General features: G+C 43.1%; 1 protein-coding gene across 5 annotated transcripts in view; it reads left to right on the top strand.

Annotated features, from left to right (window-relative positions):
* Window positions 1–20,987, top strand: part of OPA1 (OPA1 mitochondrial dynamin like GTPase) — a 128,059-nt gene that overhangs the window by 84,138 nt on the left and 22,934 nt on the right. For 4 of the 5 annotated variants that reach the window (XM_033958400.1, XM_033958401.1, XM_033958402.1 and 1 more), the window contains 2 exons: window positions 1,093–1,186; window positions 4,199–4,309. In XM_033958400.1, coding sequence (XP_033814291.1) covers window positions 1,093–1,186; window positions 4,199–4,309 — 205 coding nt within the window. The remainder of the gene's footprint in view (window positions 1–1,092; window positions 1,187–4,198; window positions 4,310–20,987) is intronic. The other variant, XM_033958403.1, reaches the window with a different exon arrangement.

Below are 20,987 nucleotides of genomic sequence, written 5' to 3'. Positions count from 1 at the left end.
ATCAGCCAGCCAAATCAGTGTCCCAAATTTGTGTTGTGAATCGCGTCCCTGCCTACTTTGCATGCATTTCTCCTCATTTGCAAGCACAGATTCGAAGTGGATCGCTGGAGAGGTTAGTGAATGGGGCCCGAGAGAAATCTGGTTGCAGAGGGTTCGCAAACCGATCAGTACACAGTCGGTTTGCTTTGTGAATCTAGGGCTTGGTATGGAAGTGTTTTGCAAGACAAGCAAAACATTTTATTAAATTTTAACTTGATATACAAGCAAGGTCTTGCAATGCAGGTACATACAGTATTTTGTATTAAAGTTTTGGGGTTGTGGAGTTTCCATTATTTCTTATGGGGAAATTTGCTTTGATATATGAGTTTTTTTGGATTATAAGCATATTTTCGGAACGAATTATGCTCGCAAACCAAGGTTTTACTGTATTTAATTGGTCCTCTTTTTAATGTAGAATTGTGTTCCAGTATTTATCTGATATATGATTTTAACACAATTTTTTATCACAGGATTCAAATAATTACCATGTATATATCCGTCTTATAAATACTCAATCATAAATTAAGTGTAAAGTGTTCAGACCCTCAACCTCGGTGCTTTAATAGTGAAGATGAAACAGAGGTTGCCACCGGAACCATCACATCACTTTCCCTGTCCCATGGGAGTGTGTGGCACAGGGGTTAGAGCTACAGCCTCCGCACCCTGAGGCTATGGGGTCAAATCCCTGGCTGCTCCTTGTGACCCTGGGCAAGTCACTTAATCCCCTCATTACCCCAGGTACACTAGATAGAGTTTGAGCCCAACGGGACAGACAGGGAAATATGATAAAGTACCTGAATGTAAACCACGTGAGGATATAAGTGGTATCTAAATAAAATACCGCTCCTGTTTAAAATTATTATAATGCTGTAACACTGCAAATCAACTTATCTTATATACTGAGCGGTTCAACAATCTCCTGCTTCCCTCTGCTCATCTGTGACACACAGTCCCCTTCGTTCTTTATGCCAGTTTCACTTGAATGACGCTTTGTCAGGAGGGATATCACGATTAACACAAAACACACAAAGTAAGTTGTTCTTTCTGTTTCAGTTAGAGTGTAATGACGTGGTCCTCTTCTGGCGTATCCAGCGAATGCTTGGGATAACCGCAAACACCTTGAGGCAGCAGCTCATCAACAGTGAGGGTATGGCCTGTTATAACACCCCTGACAGTATTTGCCATATCATATAACGTTGCTGTTTGAAGAGAGAGTGTTCTTGCTTAAAGCAGGTCATACTTGGCTGATAAGATAAATATTTAAGAAAGAGAGCAGTTCCATAAACTTATGGTAAGGCTTGTAGTGCAAGGTTGACTTATAGTCGTTTCCTATCATGGAAATCGTCCCCTCTCAGCCTGTCGGTACCTTTTAATGTTGTATCGCTTCAGAGCAGAAGGAAATCCAGATCGTGAAATGAAGGGCTCCTTTGACGAGGGCAGGTTAGGGCCTTAATGCGCGGAATAGCGTGTGCTAGCCGCTACCTCCTCTTCTTGAGCAGGCGGTAGTTTTTTGGCTATAGCGCGCGCTAATCCGGTGTGTGCACCTTCGTAAAAGGAGCCCTAAGTTACAACCTTCAGCTCACTTGTTACTATGTATCTAAATCAGCTACACTTCCCCCTCCCCATTCACGGTTTCATATAATTGCGATTTTGGGGGGGGGGAGGAGGAAAAAAAAAAAAAACTATATTTTTGTCTTCCCCCCAGCATCCCGGCCTTACCTGGTGGTCTAGCTGGTTTTCGGGGCAGGAGCGATCTTCCTATGCTTCTGCGCCATGCAGATAGCCATTAGGAAATGGCTGTGGGGAGTTCCCGTAGTTTCTCGAGAGACTACGGGAACTCCCCACAGCCATTTCCTAATGGCTATCTGCACAGGGCAGGAGCGTAGGAAGATTGCTCCTGCCCCGAAAACCAGCTAGACCACCATGTAAGGCCGGGATGCCAGGGGAAGGCGGAAGGGAGGCGGGGGTGGGTCAGAACCGGATATTTGCGCTTTTTCGCCATTCGCGATCCGGCTCTACCCCTATCCCCCGCGAATAATGAGGGAGAAGTGTATTGTAAAACCACACCACTTTATTCAGCATCGGAACTGAAATGTTTAATACAATGTAATCTGTGATGTATGAAAAGCTAGGATGCATTTCAACCATGTCCCACAAATAGGGAAAAAACAAAATCACAGAGTCAGGATCTCTGTAAAAGCCTGTCTTTAAGGTGAAAAGCCCTGTGTCCAGGGCCTAATTTCGGAGGGGGGGGGGGGCGGAAAATGGCCTGAAACACAGTTTCACCTCCTCTTGTCATACTCCAGGGTAGCAGGAGTGTTCTGCTCCAGGCTTTCCCTTACAAGAAGACTGCAGGGAAGAGGAGGGGAGGGTTGAGCCTTGAATGGAGCAGAAAACAATCACTTTGCTCCCCAAATCCTGCCCCCTTCCCTGGCTCCCCAGTTCCACTTTCTTTTTGCCAACAAATTAAGCCCTACCTGTATCAAAATCAAATTAAATTGACCCTGTTATTAACTAAACAACTAATAACGCAAACAAAAACCTTCAAACAGCGCCGTGCAGCAGGCACCCCAACTCGAGGTCAAAGTGTATCTTGAGGAGCAAAGTGTTCACCAGCTCACAGGGGTTCAAAAGAATTAACAGCCCAGATTACAACCCCCCAGCAATGACTCAGCTGCTAATCTTAAAGAATACTGAAAGCTTTGCCAAGGCTGTGGAATCGGAGTTGGAAGCAATTTTGGGGCTGTGGAGTCGGTAAAAATGTGCTGACTCCAACTCCTAATAGGGTTAAATTGTGTGTCATTCAAATATTATAGTACTTACATTTCTTATTACACAGATAATAATTTGATTAACCCATTTGTTTCAGGATATGTTTTACTTTTATATCTTGATATCAAGTTCTTTGATGATTACAAAATGTAATACATGTTTATATTAGTGAAAGTGGCACTGCAAGTTCTGTCCCCATCCTCATGATCGCCTATATTGATATATAAATAAAGGCGCCAGAGTCGGAAGGTCTTGTGTTCTGACTCCACAGCCTCTGCTTTGCTCTTTGTAACCTAGATCTGAACCTAGATCCTCAAAGAAAAGTACTGACTATCCCTTAATCCTCATATCCTGTTACATTGTAGCAAGTGCTCCAGGAATTGCAGAACACACCAAATATTTTTCCAAAACTAGTCATGCTGTCCTTTTAGTCCAGATGTTCAATCAAAACAAGGAGAAGAAGCTGGAACTGCAAGAACACAATATAAAGCAGTGTGATATCTAATATAATTCACATATAAATATCCAACGCAGTCACGTTTTGGCTACTGCCTTCATCGGGGATAGAGAAGCAGAGACGTGGAGTTGGTGCACCATACCTTCAAATCCGACTTCTACTATGCACAGTAAATCTAAGAGAAATTTGAGTAATTACAGAAACATAGGTATTTCTTTATGTTTGAAATTAGGACTAAAAGACCACAAAATATATTTAATAAAATAAGAATTGCTATACTGGGACAGACTGAAGGTCCACCAGGCCCAGGATCCTGTTTCCAACAGTGGCCAACCCAGGTCCCAAGTACCTGGCAGAAACCAAAGAGTAGCAACATTCTAGAGCTCAGATTGTGATGTCATAATGTCTCATTCCACCAATGCCCAAGAGCCAACCTCATCAGTGATGTCACAATGACTTCATTGTCCAATACTTGGCTAACATAAGAACCTTATGCCATACTGGGACAGACCATAAGCCCAGTATCCTTTTTCCAGCCCCAGGTCCCAAGTACCCAGCTAGATCCAAAGGAGTAAAACAGATTTTATGCTGTTTATCCTAGGAAGTTTGAACACACAACCTGAAGAAATACAAGTTTTAAATAATAAATTTATCATATATTGTAATTTTTTTTATTGTTTTTATTTTGAAGCTGGAGTCAGAGTGGCAAATTTTTAGCGACTCCAACTCCACCCAGAATTGTTTTGTTGGTGAGAGTAGTGCTCTGTGTTCACCCAACAGTTTAGTAAAATGCAGTGAGTGTTAGCACTGGAGTTCTAGAGACACCCACTCACTCTCACATTCTATCACACTCACACTCTCTCCTGTTGGTTTTGGAATTGTTTCTTTTCTGTATTAAACATCTGAGTGTCCTCTTCCCCCCCCCCCCAGTCAGACGCTTAGAAAAGAATGTAAAAGAAGTATTAGAAGACTTTGCAGAGGATAATGATAAGAAGATCCATCTTCTAACTGGGAAACGAGTCCAGCTAGCTGAAGATCTCAGTGAGTACATCTTCCTCAAACCATGGAGTTCTATAAAACCCATGAGATGTGTGTGTTTTCATGACAGTAGCTGAGGCGGCTCAGAGTGTTTCCTGGGATTTAATGAAGGAAGTGAAAGCACGTTAAACCTGCAGATAGACATCTGGGTGCTGGACAGATATGGTTCAGTTCAAGTGTAGGACAAAAGTGCATGTAGGGTAAAAATTATCCAAACTGGGGCCCAGACTAGGAGTTACCACGCAGAAAAAGATCTTAAGAATTATTATGGACAATTATTAACGTATTACTGTTTTAACTGTATTAACGTTTTAACTGTTTTAACTGTATTACTGTATTAACGTAGAACAAAATCTCTTCCAGAGAAAGGAAAATGGTGAAACCAGAGGACATAATTTGAGGTTGAGGGGTGGTAGATTCAGGGGCAATGTTAGGAAATTCTACTTTACGGAGAGGTAGTGGATGCCTGGAATGGCTCCCGAGAGAGGTGGTGGAGAGTAAAACTGTGACTGAGTTCAAAGAAGCGTGGGATGAACACAGAAGATTTAGAATCAGAAAATAATATTAAAGATTGAACTAGGCCAGTTACTGGGCAGACTTGCACGGTCTGTGTCTGTGTATGGCCGTTTGGTGGAGGATGGGCAGGGGAGGGCTTCAATGGCTGGGAGGGTGTAGATGGGCTGGAGTAAGTCTTAACAGAGATTTTGGCAGTTGGAACTCAAGCACAGTACCGGGTAAAGCTTTGGATTCTTGCCCAGAAATAGCTAAGAAGAAAAAAAAAAAAAAAAATTTAAATTGAATCAGGTTGGGCAGACTGGATGGACCATTCGGGTCTTTATCTGCCGTCATCTACTATGTTACTATGTAAGTTATGGTTCATAAGAATTATTCTTGTACAATCCCTCTGGAGGCTGAACTCGTGGATCTTGTATCCTCTTTAGCCTCAGCTGCAGGGCTAATAAAACTTGTTCCCTCCCCTCTAGGCTATCTGCCTGGTAGCTTCCTGTCATGTCCAGTTTGTTCCTGCAGCCTCGCTGCATGGGTGAAATCTGTCTCTTCTGCTTGTGATTTGTTTTCAATTCCTAGTCTTTATTTGATTTGTTTCGCGGGTTTGCCCAAGTGCTGCTTCGCCACACACGCTTGACCCTAAAACATCAATGTGCATCAATAATCTTAGCGATCCTATTCAATCTACTATGAAGGTATTGGGAGTAACATTGGACTAAAGCCTGACCATGAAAGACCAGGTGGATTCCTTAGTTAGAAAGAGTTTTCACACCCTCTGGAAGCTTCGGTCCATTAGGGAATACTTTGATGTTTCATCATTTAGAATTCTGGGACAATCCCTTCTACTGAGCCAACTTGATTACTGCAACATCGCCTATTTGGCAATTTCCCAGAAGAATATGCGGCGATTGCAACTGGTACAAAATTCGGCAGTCAGGCTACTTTGTGTGTTGAAGAAGTTGGATCATTTAACACCTTCCTACCGACTTCTACACTGGCTGCCGATGGAGGCACGTGTGAAGTTTTAAGTTTGGATGTTTTTGCTTTAAGGTATATTCGGTTTAGCCCCTAAATATATAACTGACCTTTTCTCTTTCACATCAAAGAGACATAAGAGAAGCTCACATCTGAATTTTGTTTCCCCACCGGTTAGAGGATGTAAATTTAAAAGACATCATCAACATCTTTTCTCACATCAGGCAGCATTATGGGGTAAAGATCTGGAACAATTGCTTATGCTTGCTAATACTTATGGGGAATTCAGGAGACACCTAAAAACACATCTGTTCCTGAAGTATTTAGGGAACTGACCTATACAATCTTAGTCCCCAACTACTGATCCCCAGAACTGTTAATCACTAACTCTTAACTTTGTTAATTCTACTCAATCTGTAACATCTTTTAATCATTGTAAACCGCATAGAACTTCACGGACCTGCGGTATATAAACTATTGTTATTATTATTTACTCTGTGGGAGTGATCCTTCGGCGGGAGATCGCAGACGTTTTAAATTGGGGCTATCACTGAAGGCATTCTTTTTCTGACGCTTTTGTATCTGATGTCTCTGAAGGGAGGGTATTTCCATTAGGTATTCTAGGTTCGAGCGTAGGGTGTGAGTTGGTTTATGGTTGTCGATTCTGTTTGCTAGGTATTGCGGTTCTAAAAGATGAATTATGTGTATGCATCAGAAACATGATTTTGAATTTCACCCTGCTTTCAATTGGGAGGAAATTTTTAGTAACTTCAGGACTGGTATAAATAACCAGAGAACAGTAAGAAGAAGGCTAGCACTGAAAGAGAAAATTGCAATATCCTTTTGGTCAGCTTCAGGTTATCTTTCCAAGAATTTAGCATTGACACTGCTAATGCTACTTCATTCCTTTCATCTGTGCCTGGATTAAATTACCCAAGTTTGTCCACCAAGCCCCTTCCCTTGTTTAAAAGCAGACTGAAAACCCACCTTTTTGATACAGCTTTCAATCCTTAACCCTACTCCTTTGCCCTCCAATCCAGCCAGCAGATTAACCGTTCCCCTGTTTGTCTGTCTTGGCCATTTAGATTGTAAGCTCTTTGGAGAAGGGACTGTCTTCTTTGTGACTCTGTACAGCGCTATAGAAATAATTCATAGTAGTAGTAATAGTAATAGTGGGTATCAAAGGGTATCAAAGTTTCAGTAGCCTGGAATTTGTTTTTTGTTGTTTTCTACAAGAAAGCCTGATAGAGAAGGTTCACTGAACATATAAAGTCATTCTGATTTGGAGATAATATCTGTACAGAAACCACGGCCCATCATTCTATTTTAGTTAAGAGAGATTTGCTAGTTTCCTGGAACTGTTCAGTTCTGTACTGTTGTATTTTGGTCAGCATCCCAGCAAAGCTCTTCTGAGGAATTCTTCTGGCTGCAGCTTAATAGATTTGATTGCTCTTGGACTTAGAGGAAGATAAACAGGGGAAGCCAAGCAAGAGCATTTTTGTGAGGGTGCTGGCTAGTCTGAGCCGCATGCTCTTCTGAATCGGTCCACAAGGTGGCATCAGCTCTCCTGTTCAGTAGTGCTTTGAGGGATTAGCAAGCAGAAGAAGCCGTGCGCCAGGCCTCCTGCCTCTGTTTACTGTTCATCAGAGTCTGATGCCATGGCATCCCCCAGGCAGCAGATCTTTGTTTCCTGAGTTTGTGTTTCCCTTCTGCTGAGTGTACATAGGGCTTGTTGGGACTTGTTCTCTTATTTCTCATTCTCTCTCTCCCCTTTTCTTTCCAACCTCCATTCTGTTCTCTGCATTTCATATGGCTGGGATGTTAATAGAAATAAGACGAGCGATCATTGTAGGTGCATTGTAAGGTTTGCTTGTTATAAGAATAAAGTTCTTCCTCTTAGAAAATGGTAGCTTTTATTTCTTGAAATTTGACAGATGATTGGTGAGAGACGTTAAAACACTTCCTGATCATATATTAGTTGGCAGATGTTCCAGTTGTGAGTATTGCACTTGAAAACCTCTTCTGCGCAGTGATTCATTTAGAGAAGCAAAGAAACTGGCAGCGGAGACCTGACATCCCAGCCAGGCTTTGCATTCCAGTCATTTCTCTTTGTCCCTTCGTGCAAAACCTTTCTTTCCCTGATCTGTGATCTTTTGTACACAGTCTCTGTGGTTCCCGTGTGAAGTCATCCCACCAGTCACACAATAGCCATACACGTGAGCTGGAACACGTGTGCTAAAAGTGTAACACACAGGCCTATCTCCCAAGTACACAAATGAGATATTTTGGTAGTGACTCTGCATGGGGTACATAGTTGGAGGTGATAATGTGTGCACAAGTGAGCAGCTGGGGTCTGTCTGTACAGGAGTCTACATCAGTGTCCTGCAAACTTTGTCGAGCCGCAGAGCACTAAACGTACTGGCCGTGGCTTGAGGCATTCAGAAGTGTGCGGATGTCGCTATGATGGTGTTACGCATGTGCGCAAAGGCCCTCTAGACGAGCCCTGAGCCGCCAGTGGGGGGTGCCAGCAGGGAAGAAGTGTGGAGAGACAGAGAGGCGCTGGCTGATTGCCTACAGGATATCTCTCTCACCGTGAGAGGCACGTCTTGTAGGCAGTCAGCGGGCACTGGTCTACATGAAAATGAATTTGGATGTGCATATGGATAGTGAATGACTGGGTGCATTGTCCATCCATTCTATTTCATCTCGCCCTTCTCACCTCACTAAAGCAATGTCCATTGAAGCACCAAGGCGAGCAGAGAAGATGAGCCACCACTCCATTGGCAGGAATGCCGCTGGAGCTCCTTAGAACTATCTGCTGCTAATGTTATTGCTCCACCCAAAGCTTGGTGAGAGGCAAGGAGCATCCCCTGGGACTGGGCAAGGATCAGAGGGAGAGAAGTAGATAGATCTCCCATGCCTCTTCCACCAGCAGTTGTTGGGACGTAAGAGTTGCCATACCACCAGCAGTTGTTGGGACGTAAGAGTTGCCATACTGGGACAGACTCGAGGTCCATCGAACCCAGTTTCTTGTTTCCAACAGTGGTCAGCCCAGGTCACAAGTACCTGACAAGATCCCAAGGAGAAAAACAGATTTTATGTTGCTCATCCTAAGCCATCTTAATCTTGGCTTAGGGACTTCTCTTTTAGGAAATCATCCATACCTTTTTTAAAACCTGCTAAGCTAATTGCTTTCACCACATTCTCCGGCCACGAATTCCAGAATTTTACTACACAATGAGTGAAGAAGTATTTTTTCCGGTTTGTTTTAAATCTACTACTTAGTACCTTCATCACATGCCCCCTAGTCCTAGTATATTTAGAAAGAGTAAACAAGTTCTACCCATTACATACTACTCAATATTTTATAGACCCTTTCCCTAGAGATCCCAAGTCATCCTCTTTGGCCATCTGGGGTTGGTAACTGCATTGCAGGTCTTCTAGTTCAAGGTTAATTATAATGCGGCAGTCCTCCACCTGCTAAAATGTAACCTCGGTTGTGAAAAGGTTTTGTTTCAGAAAAACTTGTGTGTGGACAAATAGGCAGACCCTAAAAAAAGGTGCCATCGCTGGAGTAAAACAGGCCTGAAAAATGAAAGAAGGTACTTGGTGCTGTGGCAGGATTCAGCTGAGCTGGAAACCTAAGAAAGGCTGGTACTTCTCCCTGTCAAGATAGATATACAGTGGTACCTCGGTTTACGAGTGCACCGGTTGGCGAGTGTTTTGCAAGACGAGCAAAACATTCGCAAAATCGGCGCCTCGGAAACCGAGCGCGCTTCGATTTGCGAGTGCCCCCCCTGCGAACTGGCACACTCCCCCCCCCCGCGATCCAGCACCCCCCACCGCCGCCCCGTGAACTCTCAAGGCTCAGCATAGGAAGCAGATCTTCAGGCACCGGCACCACGCACAGAACATGCTGTTGCTGGTGCCGCTGCGGAGGCTACAGAAAAGTAAGAAGAGGGTTCGGGTGGGTTGGGGGGACCTCAGGTCGCGGCAGGGGGGTGCCGGATCACGGGGGGGGGGAGGGTGCCGATTCACGGGGGGGGGCCTTCGGGGGGAGCAATGCCGGTTCTCGTGGGGGTGGAGCAGCGCTACTGGCCTCGGGGGGGGGGGGAAGGTGGGGGGTGAAAACATATGAAAGCAAGTTTCCCTTACTTCCTATGGGGAAACTTGCTTTGATATGCGAGCATTTTGGATTACGAGCATTCTCCTGGAACGGATTATGCTCGTAATCCAAGGTACCACTGTACTGGGGAAAAAAAGCAATGTTTGCAAAAAGAATTAGATGGAGAACAAAATTAGAAAATGTATCTCAGCTTCATAAAAACCGCACGGAGTTAAGTGAATCCAGGTATAATTGCTAGGAAAACAACTGGCATTTTGGTTCCCTCCAAACCTTGATCAGATTATAACTCTTTGCCATATGGTCCCATGTACAGTAAGACGAATGGAGAGTAAAGTTTATTAGCCAGTGTCTTTATAGTTGCATTGTATAGATAATCCTTCAGCGCTGCCTTGTTAATTGAAGCCAGAAATTCAAGGAACTGAAGAACAATCCCAGAGATGAAGCTTGCAGGTCGTCTTCCCTTTCCCTTCTGCTTAGTGTTAGAAGACAGTGGATTAAGCATCAAATAGGGCAGATGTGTACATGACCTCCAGGTAAGGCTGTTTGTCAGCCCACCGACACCTGTAGAAGTGCCACAAACCGCTTGTGGCGTGATTGTGCACAGCTGAAACTTAGAAATGCTGTGCACTTGAGTGAAAGATAAGGAGACTTTATAGTTTAGAGCTGTTTCTTATAAAGCAGATTCTTTTCAACTATTCTGCTGAGAAGTTGGCAAGATCACTTTACCTCACATCTTTTCAGGTTGTGACACTTTTTATTAAGCCAATGTAAGAATTATCCTGGTGAGCTTTTGTGACAACAATTTATTATTTCTATAGTGCTACCAGGCGGACGCAGTGCTGTACATTGTACGTGCAAGAGACGGTCCCTGCTCAGAAGAGCTTGCAATCTAATTATGACAGATACACCGAGGGGGCTAAAAGGTGGTAGGGGGACTATTAAGGGAATGACAGGCAGATGTGTTGGCTAGGTCAGTATTTAAATGCAGCTTCAAATAACTAGGTTTGAATACCGCCAGAATCGGAGCCTGATGTAGCGAGCCAGGCAGGTTGTTCTAAGCATGCGGTACATCAAGGTAGAAGGGATGGAGACGGGAGTGGGCAGTAGAGGAGAAGGGTACAGAGAGGAGGTACTTGTCTGACAAGCGGAGTTCCCAGAGGGGAGTATAGAGGGTAACAAGAGAGGAGAGATTCTGAGGAGCTGCAGAGCGAGTACACTTGAGCGTCAGTAAGAGGAGTTTGAATCGTATGCGGAGACGGACTGGAAGCCAGTGAAGCGACCTGAGGAGAGGAGTAATGTGGGTATAACGACCCCGGCGGAATACGAGGCGTGCAGCAGCGTTCTGAACAGATTGAAGTGGAGAGTTATGGCATAGCGGTAGATCAGTGAGAAGCACATTGCAGTAATCCAGACGAGAGGTGATGAGGGTTTTGGCAGCATGCTCAGAAAGGAAAGGACGAATTTTAGCAGTATTTTAGAGAAAGAAACAACAAGTTTTGGCAGTCTATTAGATAAGAGAGGAGAAGGAGAGTGACATGTCGTAGATGACCCTGAGATTGCGAGCCGACAAGACAGAGAGCATGAGGAGGGAAAGATAAGGAGTTCAGTCGTGGCCATGTTTAATTTTAGATGGCTGCAAGAAATTCAGGTAGCATCGTCAGAGAGGCAGGCCAAGACTCGGGCCTGGATTCCTGTAGAAATTTCAGGCGTGGAGAGGTAGATTTATGAGTCATCAGCATAGAGGTGGTACCACATGGAACCTCTCTTCAGATATCTGGGTTCATTCTGTTGACGTTTTTTTATATTACGACGTTTTGTGCTATATTTTAAATGTGTTAACCAGGATGGAGAAATTAGGTTTTATCTGTTAATATTCTTGTCTTTAGTCCTGCCAGTCCAATTCAGAACCTAGGGATTATTCCCATTAAACAGCAGATGGATACAAAGATTAAAGACTTGTGTGCTCTACCCTCTAAGGTCACTGTGCAGCTATAGGTCTTCAGTATTTCGAATGACAAAACAATGGAGATCACATGAAAGTAAAGCACCTAATTTGTAGTATCAAAGGAATATCCTTTAACCCAGTGGTACATAGCCCTGTCCTGGAGGACCACCTGGCCAATCGGGTTTTCAGGCTAGTGCTAATGAATATGCATGGAGCAGATTTGCATGCCTGTCACTTCCATTATATGCAAATCTCTCATGCATATTCATTAGAGCTAGCCTGAAAACTCGATTGGCCTGGTGGTCCTCAAGGACAGGGTTGGGGACCACTGCTTTAACCTATACATTTTGAATAATTTTTCTAAAATGTGGTTATATAAAATTGAATTTTGAAACATAAGAAGAAACTGCAGATATTGAAAATGCAACATATTACAACAAGCAAAAAATTCAGATTTCATACAGAGACTTTTAATATCAGGAGGGCCTCTGGACTGGTCTGGTGGCACTAAAGGAAAGAAAATTAACAGGTAAGATCTAATTTCTCCTTCCTTAGCATCCTTACCAGACCAGTCCAGAACTTGTGGGATGTAGTAAAGTAGACCTTGGATCCAAATTGGCTTCCGTTCATGCTCTAATATTGATTCTGTAGTGCTTTATAAAAGAATGAAGTGAAAATAGGTCACCATCCTATAAATGTCAACAGAAGTCACTGCTCGCAACTGTACCCGAGAAACTTCTAAAGCAATCTTAAAACCTAAAGAGGTTTATTTCCATTTAGAATATAAGCTAAGAAAATCATCCCTTTTGAGTTACTGAGCCATAGTGGCCTTAGAGGCTACCTTGCACCTCCTAAAAAGGACAAATCTTTTGATCTTTGAAATTTGTTGGGTACCTTCAAATACCTGAGGAGAATACAGCAAGCAAGCAGCAAATTTAAGCATCCATTCAATTCCTATGGGTATCGTAGTATTTACTGTGCTCTCAGGCTTAGTATAAGGAGAGGGTGTTAGTGACTTAAACTCTCCATATTTTTACTGTGGAAAGATAAGTAAGAGTAATTGATGTACATGAAAATAAGAGACTAGGTAGGAAGAAAGGAACCATTCTAATCAAAACTTTCTCACCAATAAATCGAAGGAAAGGATTCCTTTACAACGAAAACTGTATCCGAGTTCAAGAAAGCTTGGAATAAGTACACTTCTCCCTCCATATACACGGAGGTTAGGGGCAAAGCCGGCCTGCGATTATTGAAAAACCGCAACTAACTTTTAGGGCCGACTCTGACCCATCCTCACCTCCCTCCTGCATCCCAGACTTCCCCAGACCTTACCTGGTGGTCTAGTAGGTTGTAGTCTCGTGAGACCATGGGAACTCACGGCAGCTATTTTTGATGATGGCTCTGCACGGGGCAGGAGCGTAGGAAAATCGCCGCAAGGTCTGGGGAGGTCTGGGATGTAGCGATTCACCCATAAAAACTAGGGGGAGGTCCAGGGCAAGAAACCACGAATAACCGAATCTGTGGATACTAAACCCACGGATTCAGAGGGAGAAGTGTACATAGGATCTCTAAGGGAGTGACAGGAAGAGTAGATGGCATTGATGAGCCATAGGGTCTTTATCTGCTGACAAGCTGACAAAATAGCTAACAAGAATACCAACTTAGAGGTCTTTCAAGGTTGCCCTCTTAAGAGGTTCAAAAAGGAAAAGCCCCCAAATTTTGAGGACTAAGGGCTCCTTTTACTAAGCTGTGGTAGCATTTTTATCACGCGCTGAAGAGTAGCGTGTGCTAACCCCCACGCTATGCGGGAAAAACTAACGCCATATCTATGGAGTCATTAGCGTCTAGCGTGCACTAAAACCGCTAGCGCTTCTTAGTAAAAGGAGCCCTAAATTTATTCTCTGATCAGGACAGGATCAGTGAAAAGAGGGATGCATGTGTGAAATACTCTTGAGAAATTGGATCAGATCGAAATGAAACACTATTGAAAACTTCTCCAAGAGCCCTTGGAAGCAAGATAAGGCTATCATCTGGACCTTCAAAAAAAAAAAAAACCAACCCAGTGCCAGTAGCCATTGAAGTCCATTTTGAAGAATAGCTAAAGTGTGAGCTGTAAATGCTGAAAAGGGAGAGATTGTTCTTTCTCAGGGATCTCAAAGTCCCTCCTTGAGGGCCGCAATCCATTTTGGGTTTTCAGGATTTCCCTAATGAATATGCATTGAAAGCAGTGCATGCAAATAGATCTCATCCATGTTCATTGGGGAAATCCTGAAAACCCGACTGCATTGCGGCCCTCAAGGAGGGACTTTGAGATCCCTGTTCTATCTGGACACCAGGATTCAAATTCCCACCAAACTCTCACATGTACTGTGCAGGTGGAACATTTCCTCACCTGAAGCAAAATGGCAATCATTTGTTCCGAAAATCTTCTGTCTCTTAAATGTGACTTCTCAAGCCAAGCCATAAGACAATATTGTAAACCGCTTTGGCTTGTTTTAGAAAAGGTGGTATAGCAATCAGGTTAATAAATTATAAGGTGGTTGGATCTAACATGAATTACCAGTCCCTGAAGTAGAAGTCTTTTCATCTGTGGCAGGGGATGTGGGCAATCATTCTTGAGACATAGCAAGTCCTTGAGCCAAGGACTCCTGGGCCAGTTTGGAGCTATGAGGGTCAATTGGCTGGATGCATCAGAAATACATATAAACAGGCCTTCAGGAGTCCAAGGTTAACAGCAACACGTCCAGACTCTCCGACCCCCATTCATTTTGGCAACTAAAAAAAAGGGGCAACTTTGCCATTGACTTTTATCACCATAAGATCTATCTGTGGAATTTCTCTGCTAGTTTGATATGAGCACAGAAGTTTCAAGTTCAAGTTTTATTCAAATTTTGATGTATCGCAATGCCGTAATTATAAAGCGATTTTCAATTAAAATAGGAGTCCATATTATTAAAATACAACAAAAACCATGGACGTTACAGACTTACACATGAGGGGAGTGGGAATAACTACAGTAAGCATAGAAAGAGGACATAAAGAGCTTAAAAAGTGATCAGGATGAAGTCCTGAAAGAAAACTAAAAGGGCTTTACACTTCCCCTTCTGTATTCGCGGGGTTAGGAGCAGAGCCGGCCCGCGAATAATATTCAGGTTGGTTCTGCCCCTAACCCCCACTTCCTCTGGCTATTTTAAGCCCTGAAAGCCCCCCCTTACCTGGTGGTCTAGCGGGTTTTCAGGCAGGAGCGATTCCCACGCTCCTGCCCCATGCAGATCGCTCACAGGAAATGGCTGCCTTGAGCTCCCGTTGTCTCTCGAGCCATTTCCTGTGAGTGATCTGCACGGGGCAGGAGCGTGGGAAGATCGCTCCTGCCTGAAAACCAGGTAAGGCTTAAGGGGGGGGGGGCTTACAGGGCTTAAAATAGCCTGAAAAATGAAAATGCATTTTTTTGTTTTAAAACCGCGAATAAGCGAATCCGTAGATACGGAATTTGCGAATACGGAGGGGGAAGTGTAATTTCCCGAAGCCCTGACCTGCCTGTGGCTGTCGAGGACCGGAATTGCCTTCCCCTGCCTCTCCAACTGTCCTGCTTGTCTGTCTGATTAGATTGTAGGCTCTAACGAGCAGGGACTATCTCGTACACGGTTAACGTAATGCGCTGCGCTGCGTGCATCTGGCAGTGCTATAGAAATGATAAGTAGTAGTAGGTGGCCGTAAGGGCTCACGCTAATTTTGCGCTTGGCCATTAAATCAGAAAATGGAAAACGGGCCATTTACTGGCTACTAGAGAAATGGGCTTTAGCACTTAGGAAAGACTCATAAGGCCGTGCCAAGGTCCCTTTTTGCCACAGCTTTGTAAAAAAGAAACAGAACATTAAAAGCACCTCAGAGAGAGCAGATCTGTTAGAAGGAACCCGGGACAAATCAAGTTTTTAAAAGCAGCATTTGAACATCAGTATGAAAGTGGCAAATTTAAACAGTTGCCAGAAGAGTGGATGGGGTTGTTTGCATCTGCCTGGAGATAAGGCCGTGCCTGTTTTGTGTCAGGGTAGAAAGGGCTTTAAAAAGGGTGGACTAATCCTCCAGCGAGAAGCATGCATCAGCAATAAACCTTCTTTTGACAGGGAGCCAGTTTACTTAACTTCAGGTTTCCAGATGACAGAGATCCAAGTCCTGCTCGGGCTCCTTAAAATTATTGATGAGGAGCCAGGCACTGAGGTCCAGACTCAGAAATGGATCCTGAAAGAGCTGAGCGCATTTTAAGTCAACACAGGCCGATGATGATGAATTGGCAGAGAAATCAAGACTTGTTTACTACCTATTAATCTTGCCTTTAAGCTTTGATGCATGTGGTCGTAGTATTAGATTTTGGTACATTTCTGAAGAGAGGAAGTGTGTTTGGTTTGGTTTTTCCTTGATTGCTGGTAAGTACATCTGTGAGCTTCCATAATTTCTTTTTTTTTTTTTTCCAAATCTTTATTCATTTTAACATATACATCAAGTGTACATTAAAATATGAACACAACATATTACATTATCACTTGATAATTCCATAACAATATATAACTAAAAGATTTATATCTCACCCCATCTCATATCTATACATGAATAATATTATTCCTATGTATATTAATCAATTAAATTATGCACATACATATATTGAATTATCATAACCCACCCATCCCCCCATTCTTTCAATTATCATATAAGGAAAAAGAATAATAAATTAACATTAATCATTATGATAATTTATTATTGGCCTCCACACATCTTTAAATCTGTTAAAATGACCATAGTTGAGCATAAAACTTCATTTTTTTCCCCCTTTAAATAAGTACTCCTTTATCTCATTTGATATTTGTGCTGTCAACTGAACATTCAGAATTGTCTTTCCATGCGACAGATGATGAATGTTGGCAAGTTTGCCTGCTATCATTCAAATGGAGATCATTTAAAACCAGGTCATTTGTGTGTGAAGGCAAAGTAGGCACCTAAGTGCCTTTATAAAGCTAACCCTCCAAATCCGGTGTTCCCTTGCAGAAACTCCGCAAATGGACTCCTGCTCACATAGCTCAAAAACCCCACTAGGCTCTCCATTTTCTCATATTTTTTTCAATTTTCCATACTGTTCTCCCAGGGGAGCTCAGAAAGGTTTACATGAATTTATTCAGGTCCTCCAGCATTTTTCCCTGTCTGTCCCGGTGGGCTCACAATCTGTCTAATGTACCTGGGGCAATGGAGGGATTCAGTGACTTGCCCAGGGTCACAAGGAGCAACAGGGGTTTGAACCCACAACCTCAGAGTGCTGAGGCTGGAGCTTTTAACCACTGCACCCCACTCTCCCACCTAGGTAAAATAAATATGATGCAATTACTCGATCCCTACTCCCTCAAAAAAAAAAATAATAATAATAATGGGAAAATAATATTTTAGTTTTTTGTGAAGAATGAGAACAATGCTGCTCTCCATTCCCCCTCTGTTCAGTCCCTAACCATAACCCCCTCAGTATCTGAGCTGCCAGGGGAAAATAATTTTTGAAGGGAAAGATTTTTAGTTGTTAATATTGCTTACTACCAGAAGTCTTCTCCCCTTCAAAATTATTGCAACAAAACAATAAAACCTGTACCAGCTGTCTCCCCCACAACTGAGCCAGCCCAGTTAGCAATATTATATCTCCCACCCCAGTTTGGGGTAGAAGCTGTTAAAAAGTTTGTAGCTGTGGCTCAAATCCGTTCTTTTGTCTGTTTGTTCTTGGCTTTCTCTTTTTAGTTTCATGCCTGCTGCCTCTTCCCATCCCTCTCTTTGCCTCTCAGAGCTTCTTTCCTCCAACATGATCCATTCTCTTCTCAGGACTCCTTATTCTGCCTCTCCCCCATCAGTCCCCTTCTCACTATGTCCTGCAGAGGTCTTCTTGCAGTCCTGTATCACCAGCTTGCATTCACTTCAGTTCTGTTCTCCCTTTCCCAGCCCGTCTGTCATTCTTCAACCTCTTTTCCATTACAACCTGTTCTTCCAACTCTCAGTGCCTGTATCTTCTCTTGTTCCTCAGCCTCGCTGTCAACCTCTTCTCCATCCCTTCCCCTGATTTTTTTTTCCTCTTTTCCTAGCTGACACCCCTCCTCTTTGATTCCTTCAGCTCCCAGCAGTATTAACTCCTAGCCAGTACCCCCTCTCGCACCTAGTCTCCTGCCTGTCTCCCAGCTTCTCGATCATCTCTGTCAACAGGTCTCTCCCACCCCATAGGCCCTTCTGCTCCTTTCTCAACCCTTCCTTCCCTTTCCTTGCCCCTCAGCTCCTTATTACTTTTCCAGATTCCTCTCTCTCTCTGTGGCAGATCAAAGGCAGGAAGCCTGGCTGGGTTACAAGGCTGCTGTTCTCTGCTCCCCCTTGATTGGTCAGGCATGTCTTTGCAAATAAGCAGGAGACACCAGGCTTCCTGCTTTACTCTGCAGCTCTGCATCCTGAAGCTTTCAGCTCTAGTGCCAGAATAGAGCTGGGAAGAATATTGGGGATGCCCTGGCACCCACAGAACTGGCGCCTGGGCCTACAGTTGTCTGTCCTTATCATTGTGTTGTCATTCTGAAGAATTAATCCACTTGGACAAGGTATCAAATGTAGAGAACTGTATGTTGAGCAGGCTTCTAATAATCCCAGTGGTCCTAAAGGAAAATTTTGGCATGTCTTGATAAATCTTGTCAGATAAAAAAAAGAAATATGCAAAAGGGATGATGTGCATCAGTTCTGTTATGACAGCAAAGCAGAATTTTATTTTTTTTTGTTTAAAAAAGCAAATGTACCCTGCAAGAGAGTTGTAGGCAGGAATTAACATTTTGTAGGCGGTTTGGGGAGGTGTCAAGTGATGAGTGGACAGGTATGGAGAGAAATCAAAATCTACAAGATTATCTCGCCACTTTGTCAAGTATTTCTTTTTGTAGCATCTGCACCATTAGTGGTCATGTCTGGCAGATATATTAACCCATTTGCAGATTTACAGTATGTTTACATACCTGTTGCTCAGTTTTCTTCTCAGTAATAAATGGATGTTTGAACTGTTTCCCTTTACTTCGTTCCCATAAAAGGGAATGTCAGAGGGTGAAGGTTAAATCAGGTTTATTCCCCAAATAGACAAACCAAACACAGAACCACACAAACTAAACATAGCATATAATATCTTTATTATCAGTCTTCAGCCAGAGCTGCTATTCTGACTTAATGAAATACGTACTTTAGAGAGCTGTATCATTGTCTTTTAGCACCTGGAAACACACTGGGCTGATACTCAGGTTGTGGGAGGCAGGTTGCTGCAGTTATCTGGCCCTGAATATTTGTGGCTGGTCAGCGGCCATTTGTGGCCAGTCAAATAGCTTTGAATATTGGGAGGGGGTGGTTAGATTATAGATGTGCTTGAAAATGGTACATAAAGACCAAAAGGCCTTATCCAGTCTGCCCCTCCATACCAACTACTAATCTTATTTCTTTAGTTTTAGTATTTCTATACCACTTATAACCTAAGTGGTTTACATTCAGGTACTCAAGCATTTTTCCCTGTCTGTCCTGGTGGGCTCACACTCTACCTAATGTACCTGGGGCAAAGGGGGATTAAGTGACCTGCACAGGGGGCAGGGTGGGATTTGAACCCCCAACCTCAGGGTGCTGAGGCTGTAGCTCTAATCACTGTGCCTTCCTCAGAGATCCTCTGTGCTTGGCCAGGTCATTTTTTGAATTCAGTTCTCATCTGCACCCCCTCCACTGCCACTGCCACACATTCAGCACCCTGCTTCCATAAAGAAGTATTTCTTGAGTCTGTTCCCTTTCTCATTCATCCCTTTCTCAAACATGACCCTTAATTAATCCCTTCACCCCACATAACACCGGCCCCACCCCTCCCCCCTTTCGCCCTCACCAGATCCTCCCTTGTCCCACTCTCTACTTCCCTTGTCTAGTTCGATCAAAGCTGCAATTTCTGTTAAATTGCTGTACATTTTCCCTTCATTGCAGACTACTGTAAACTGCTGTAACTTCCCCGCTGACTGCTGTAAATTGTTGTAATCTATCGTAAATCTGATTGTAATTTGTTGTAAATCTGCTTGTAACTTGTTGTAAATAAGCTTGTCAATGCAGATCATTTGTTAATTGATGTAAACCGCCTAGAACTCGCTGGGTATGGCGGTATATAAGAATAAAGTTATTATTATTATTATTCCGGAGGTTCCTTTCAGTTTAAGGAGGCCTACTTCCTGTGCATTTATGCCACACGTTTTTAAAAAGTTCTATCATAACTCCCCTCTCCCACTTTTATTCCCAAAATATTCATATTGAGATCTTTGTCTGTCCCCCAAATGCCTTATGATGACCTCTGACCAGTTTAGAAGCCACTTTCTGGACTGATCCCATCCTATTATATCTTTTTTGGAAGATGCAATCTCCAGAATGTACCTGGTGCTCTAAATGGAATCTCACCGGAGGCTTATAAAGAGAGACTGTCCCTCCCCCCCCCTTTTTTTTTCCATCTATTGATCTCCCTGTGCGTAACATAACATGAAAACAAAAGGATACTGTGGAGGAGGATGATCTTGATGCTTGTTTGTTGATGTATTACACAAAACATCAAAGTCATAAGCCACATATGCTCCAATGAGGCAGGACCCAACACGATCCGTGTTTCAGTGGAATCGCCTTCTTCAGAGGTCCAGATTGTTGGTGTAGTAGAGATACTTGTATACTGCAAAACCATGTGGATCTTTGCGGTTTACAATAAGCAAGAGGAGCTGAACATCAAACAGCGAGCTATAATTAAACAAATCCAAAATGACCAATTATAAAAATTTATCATATAGATAAGCCTTGAGCAGTTTTCTAAAATTCGCATAAGAAATGGAAAATAATTAGCGAAAAATAGAATCCCAAATGGCTGCCTGATATAAAAGCAATCTGTCGTAAAATCTTTTGTAATGGCATCTCCTAACCGATGGAAAATCAAATATTGTTGATACTCGTAAAGAACGTTGAAAACTAGAGAAATTAAAATGCTCAACTAAATACCCTGGAGCCATTCCATAGACTGCCTTATAACATAGACATCCAAATTTAAATAGCACACTCGCCTCAAAACCAGTGTAATTCCCTAT

Source organism: Geotrypetes seraphini, chromosome 9 (assembly GCF_902459505.1).
Source record: "Geotrypetes seraphini chromosome 9, aGeoSer1.1, whole genome shotgun sequence".
Lineage (NCBI taxonomy): Eukaryota > Metazoa > Chordata > Amphibia > Gymnophiona > Dermophiidae > Geotrypetes > Geotrypetes seraphini.
The sequence above is the reverse complement of the archived record's forward strand: the minus strand, read 5'-3'. Positions and strand labels throughout refer to the sequence as shown.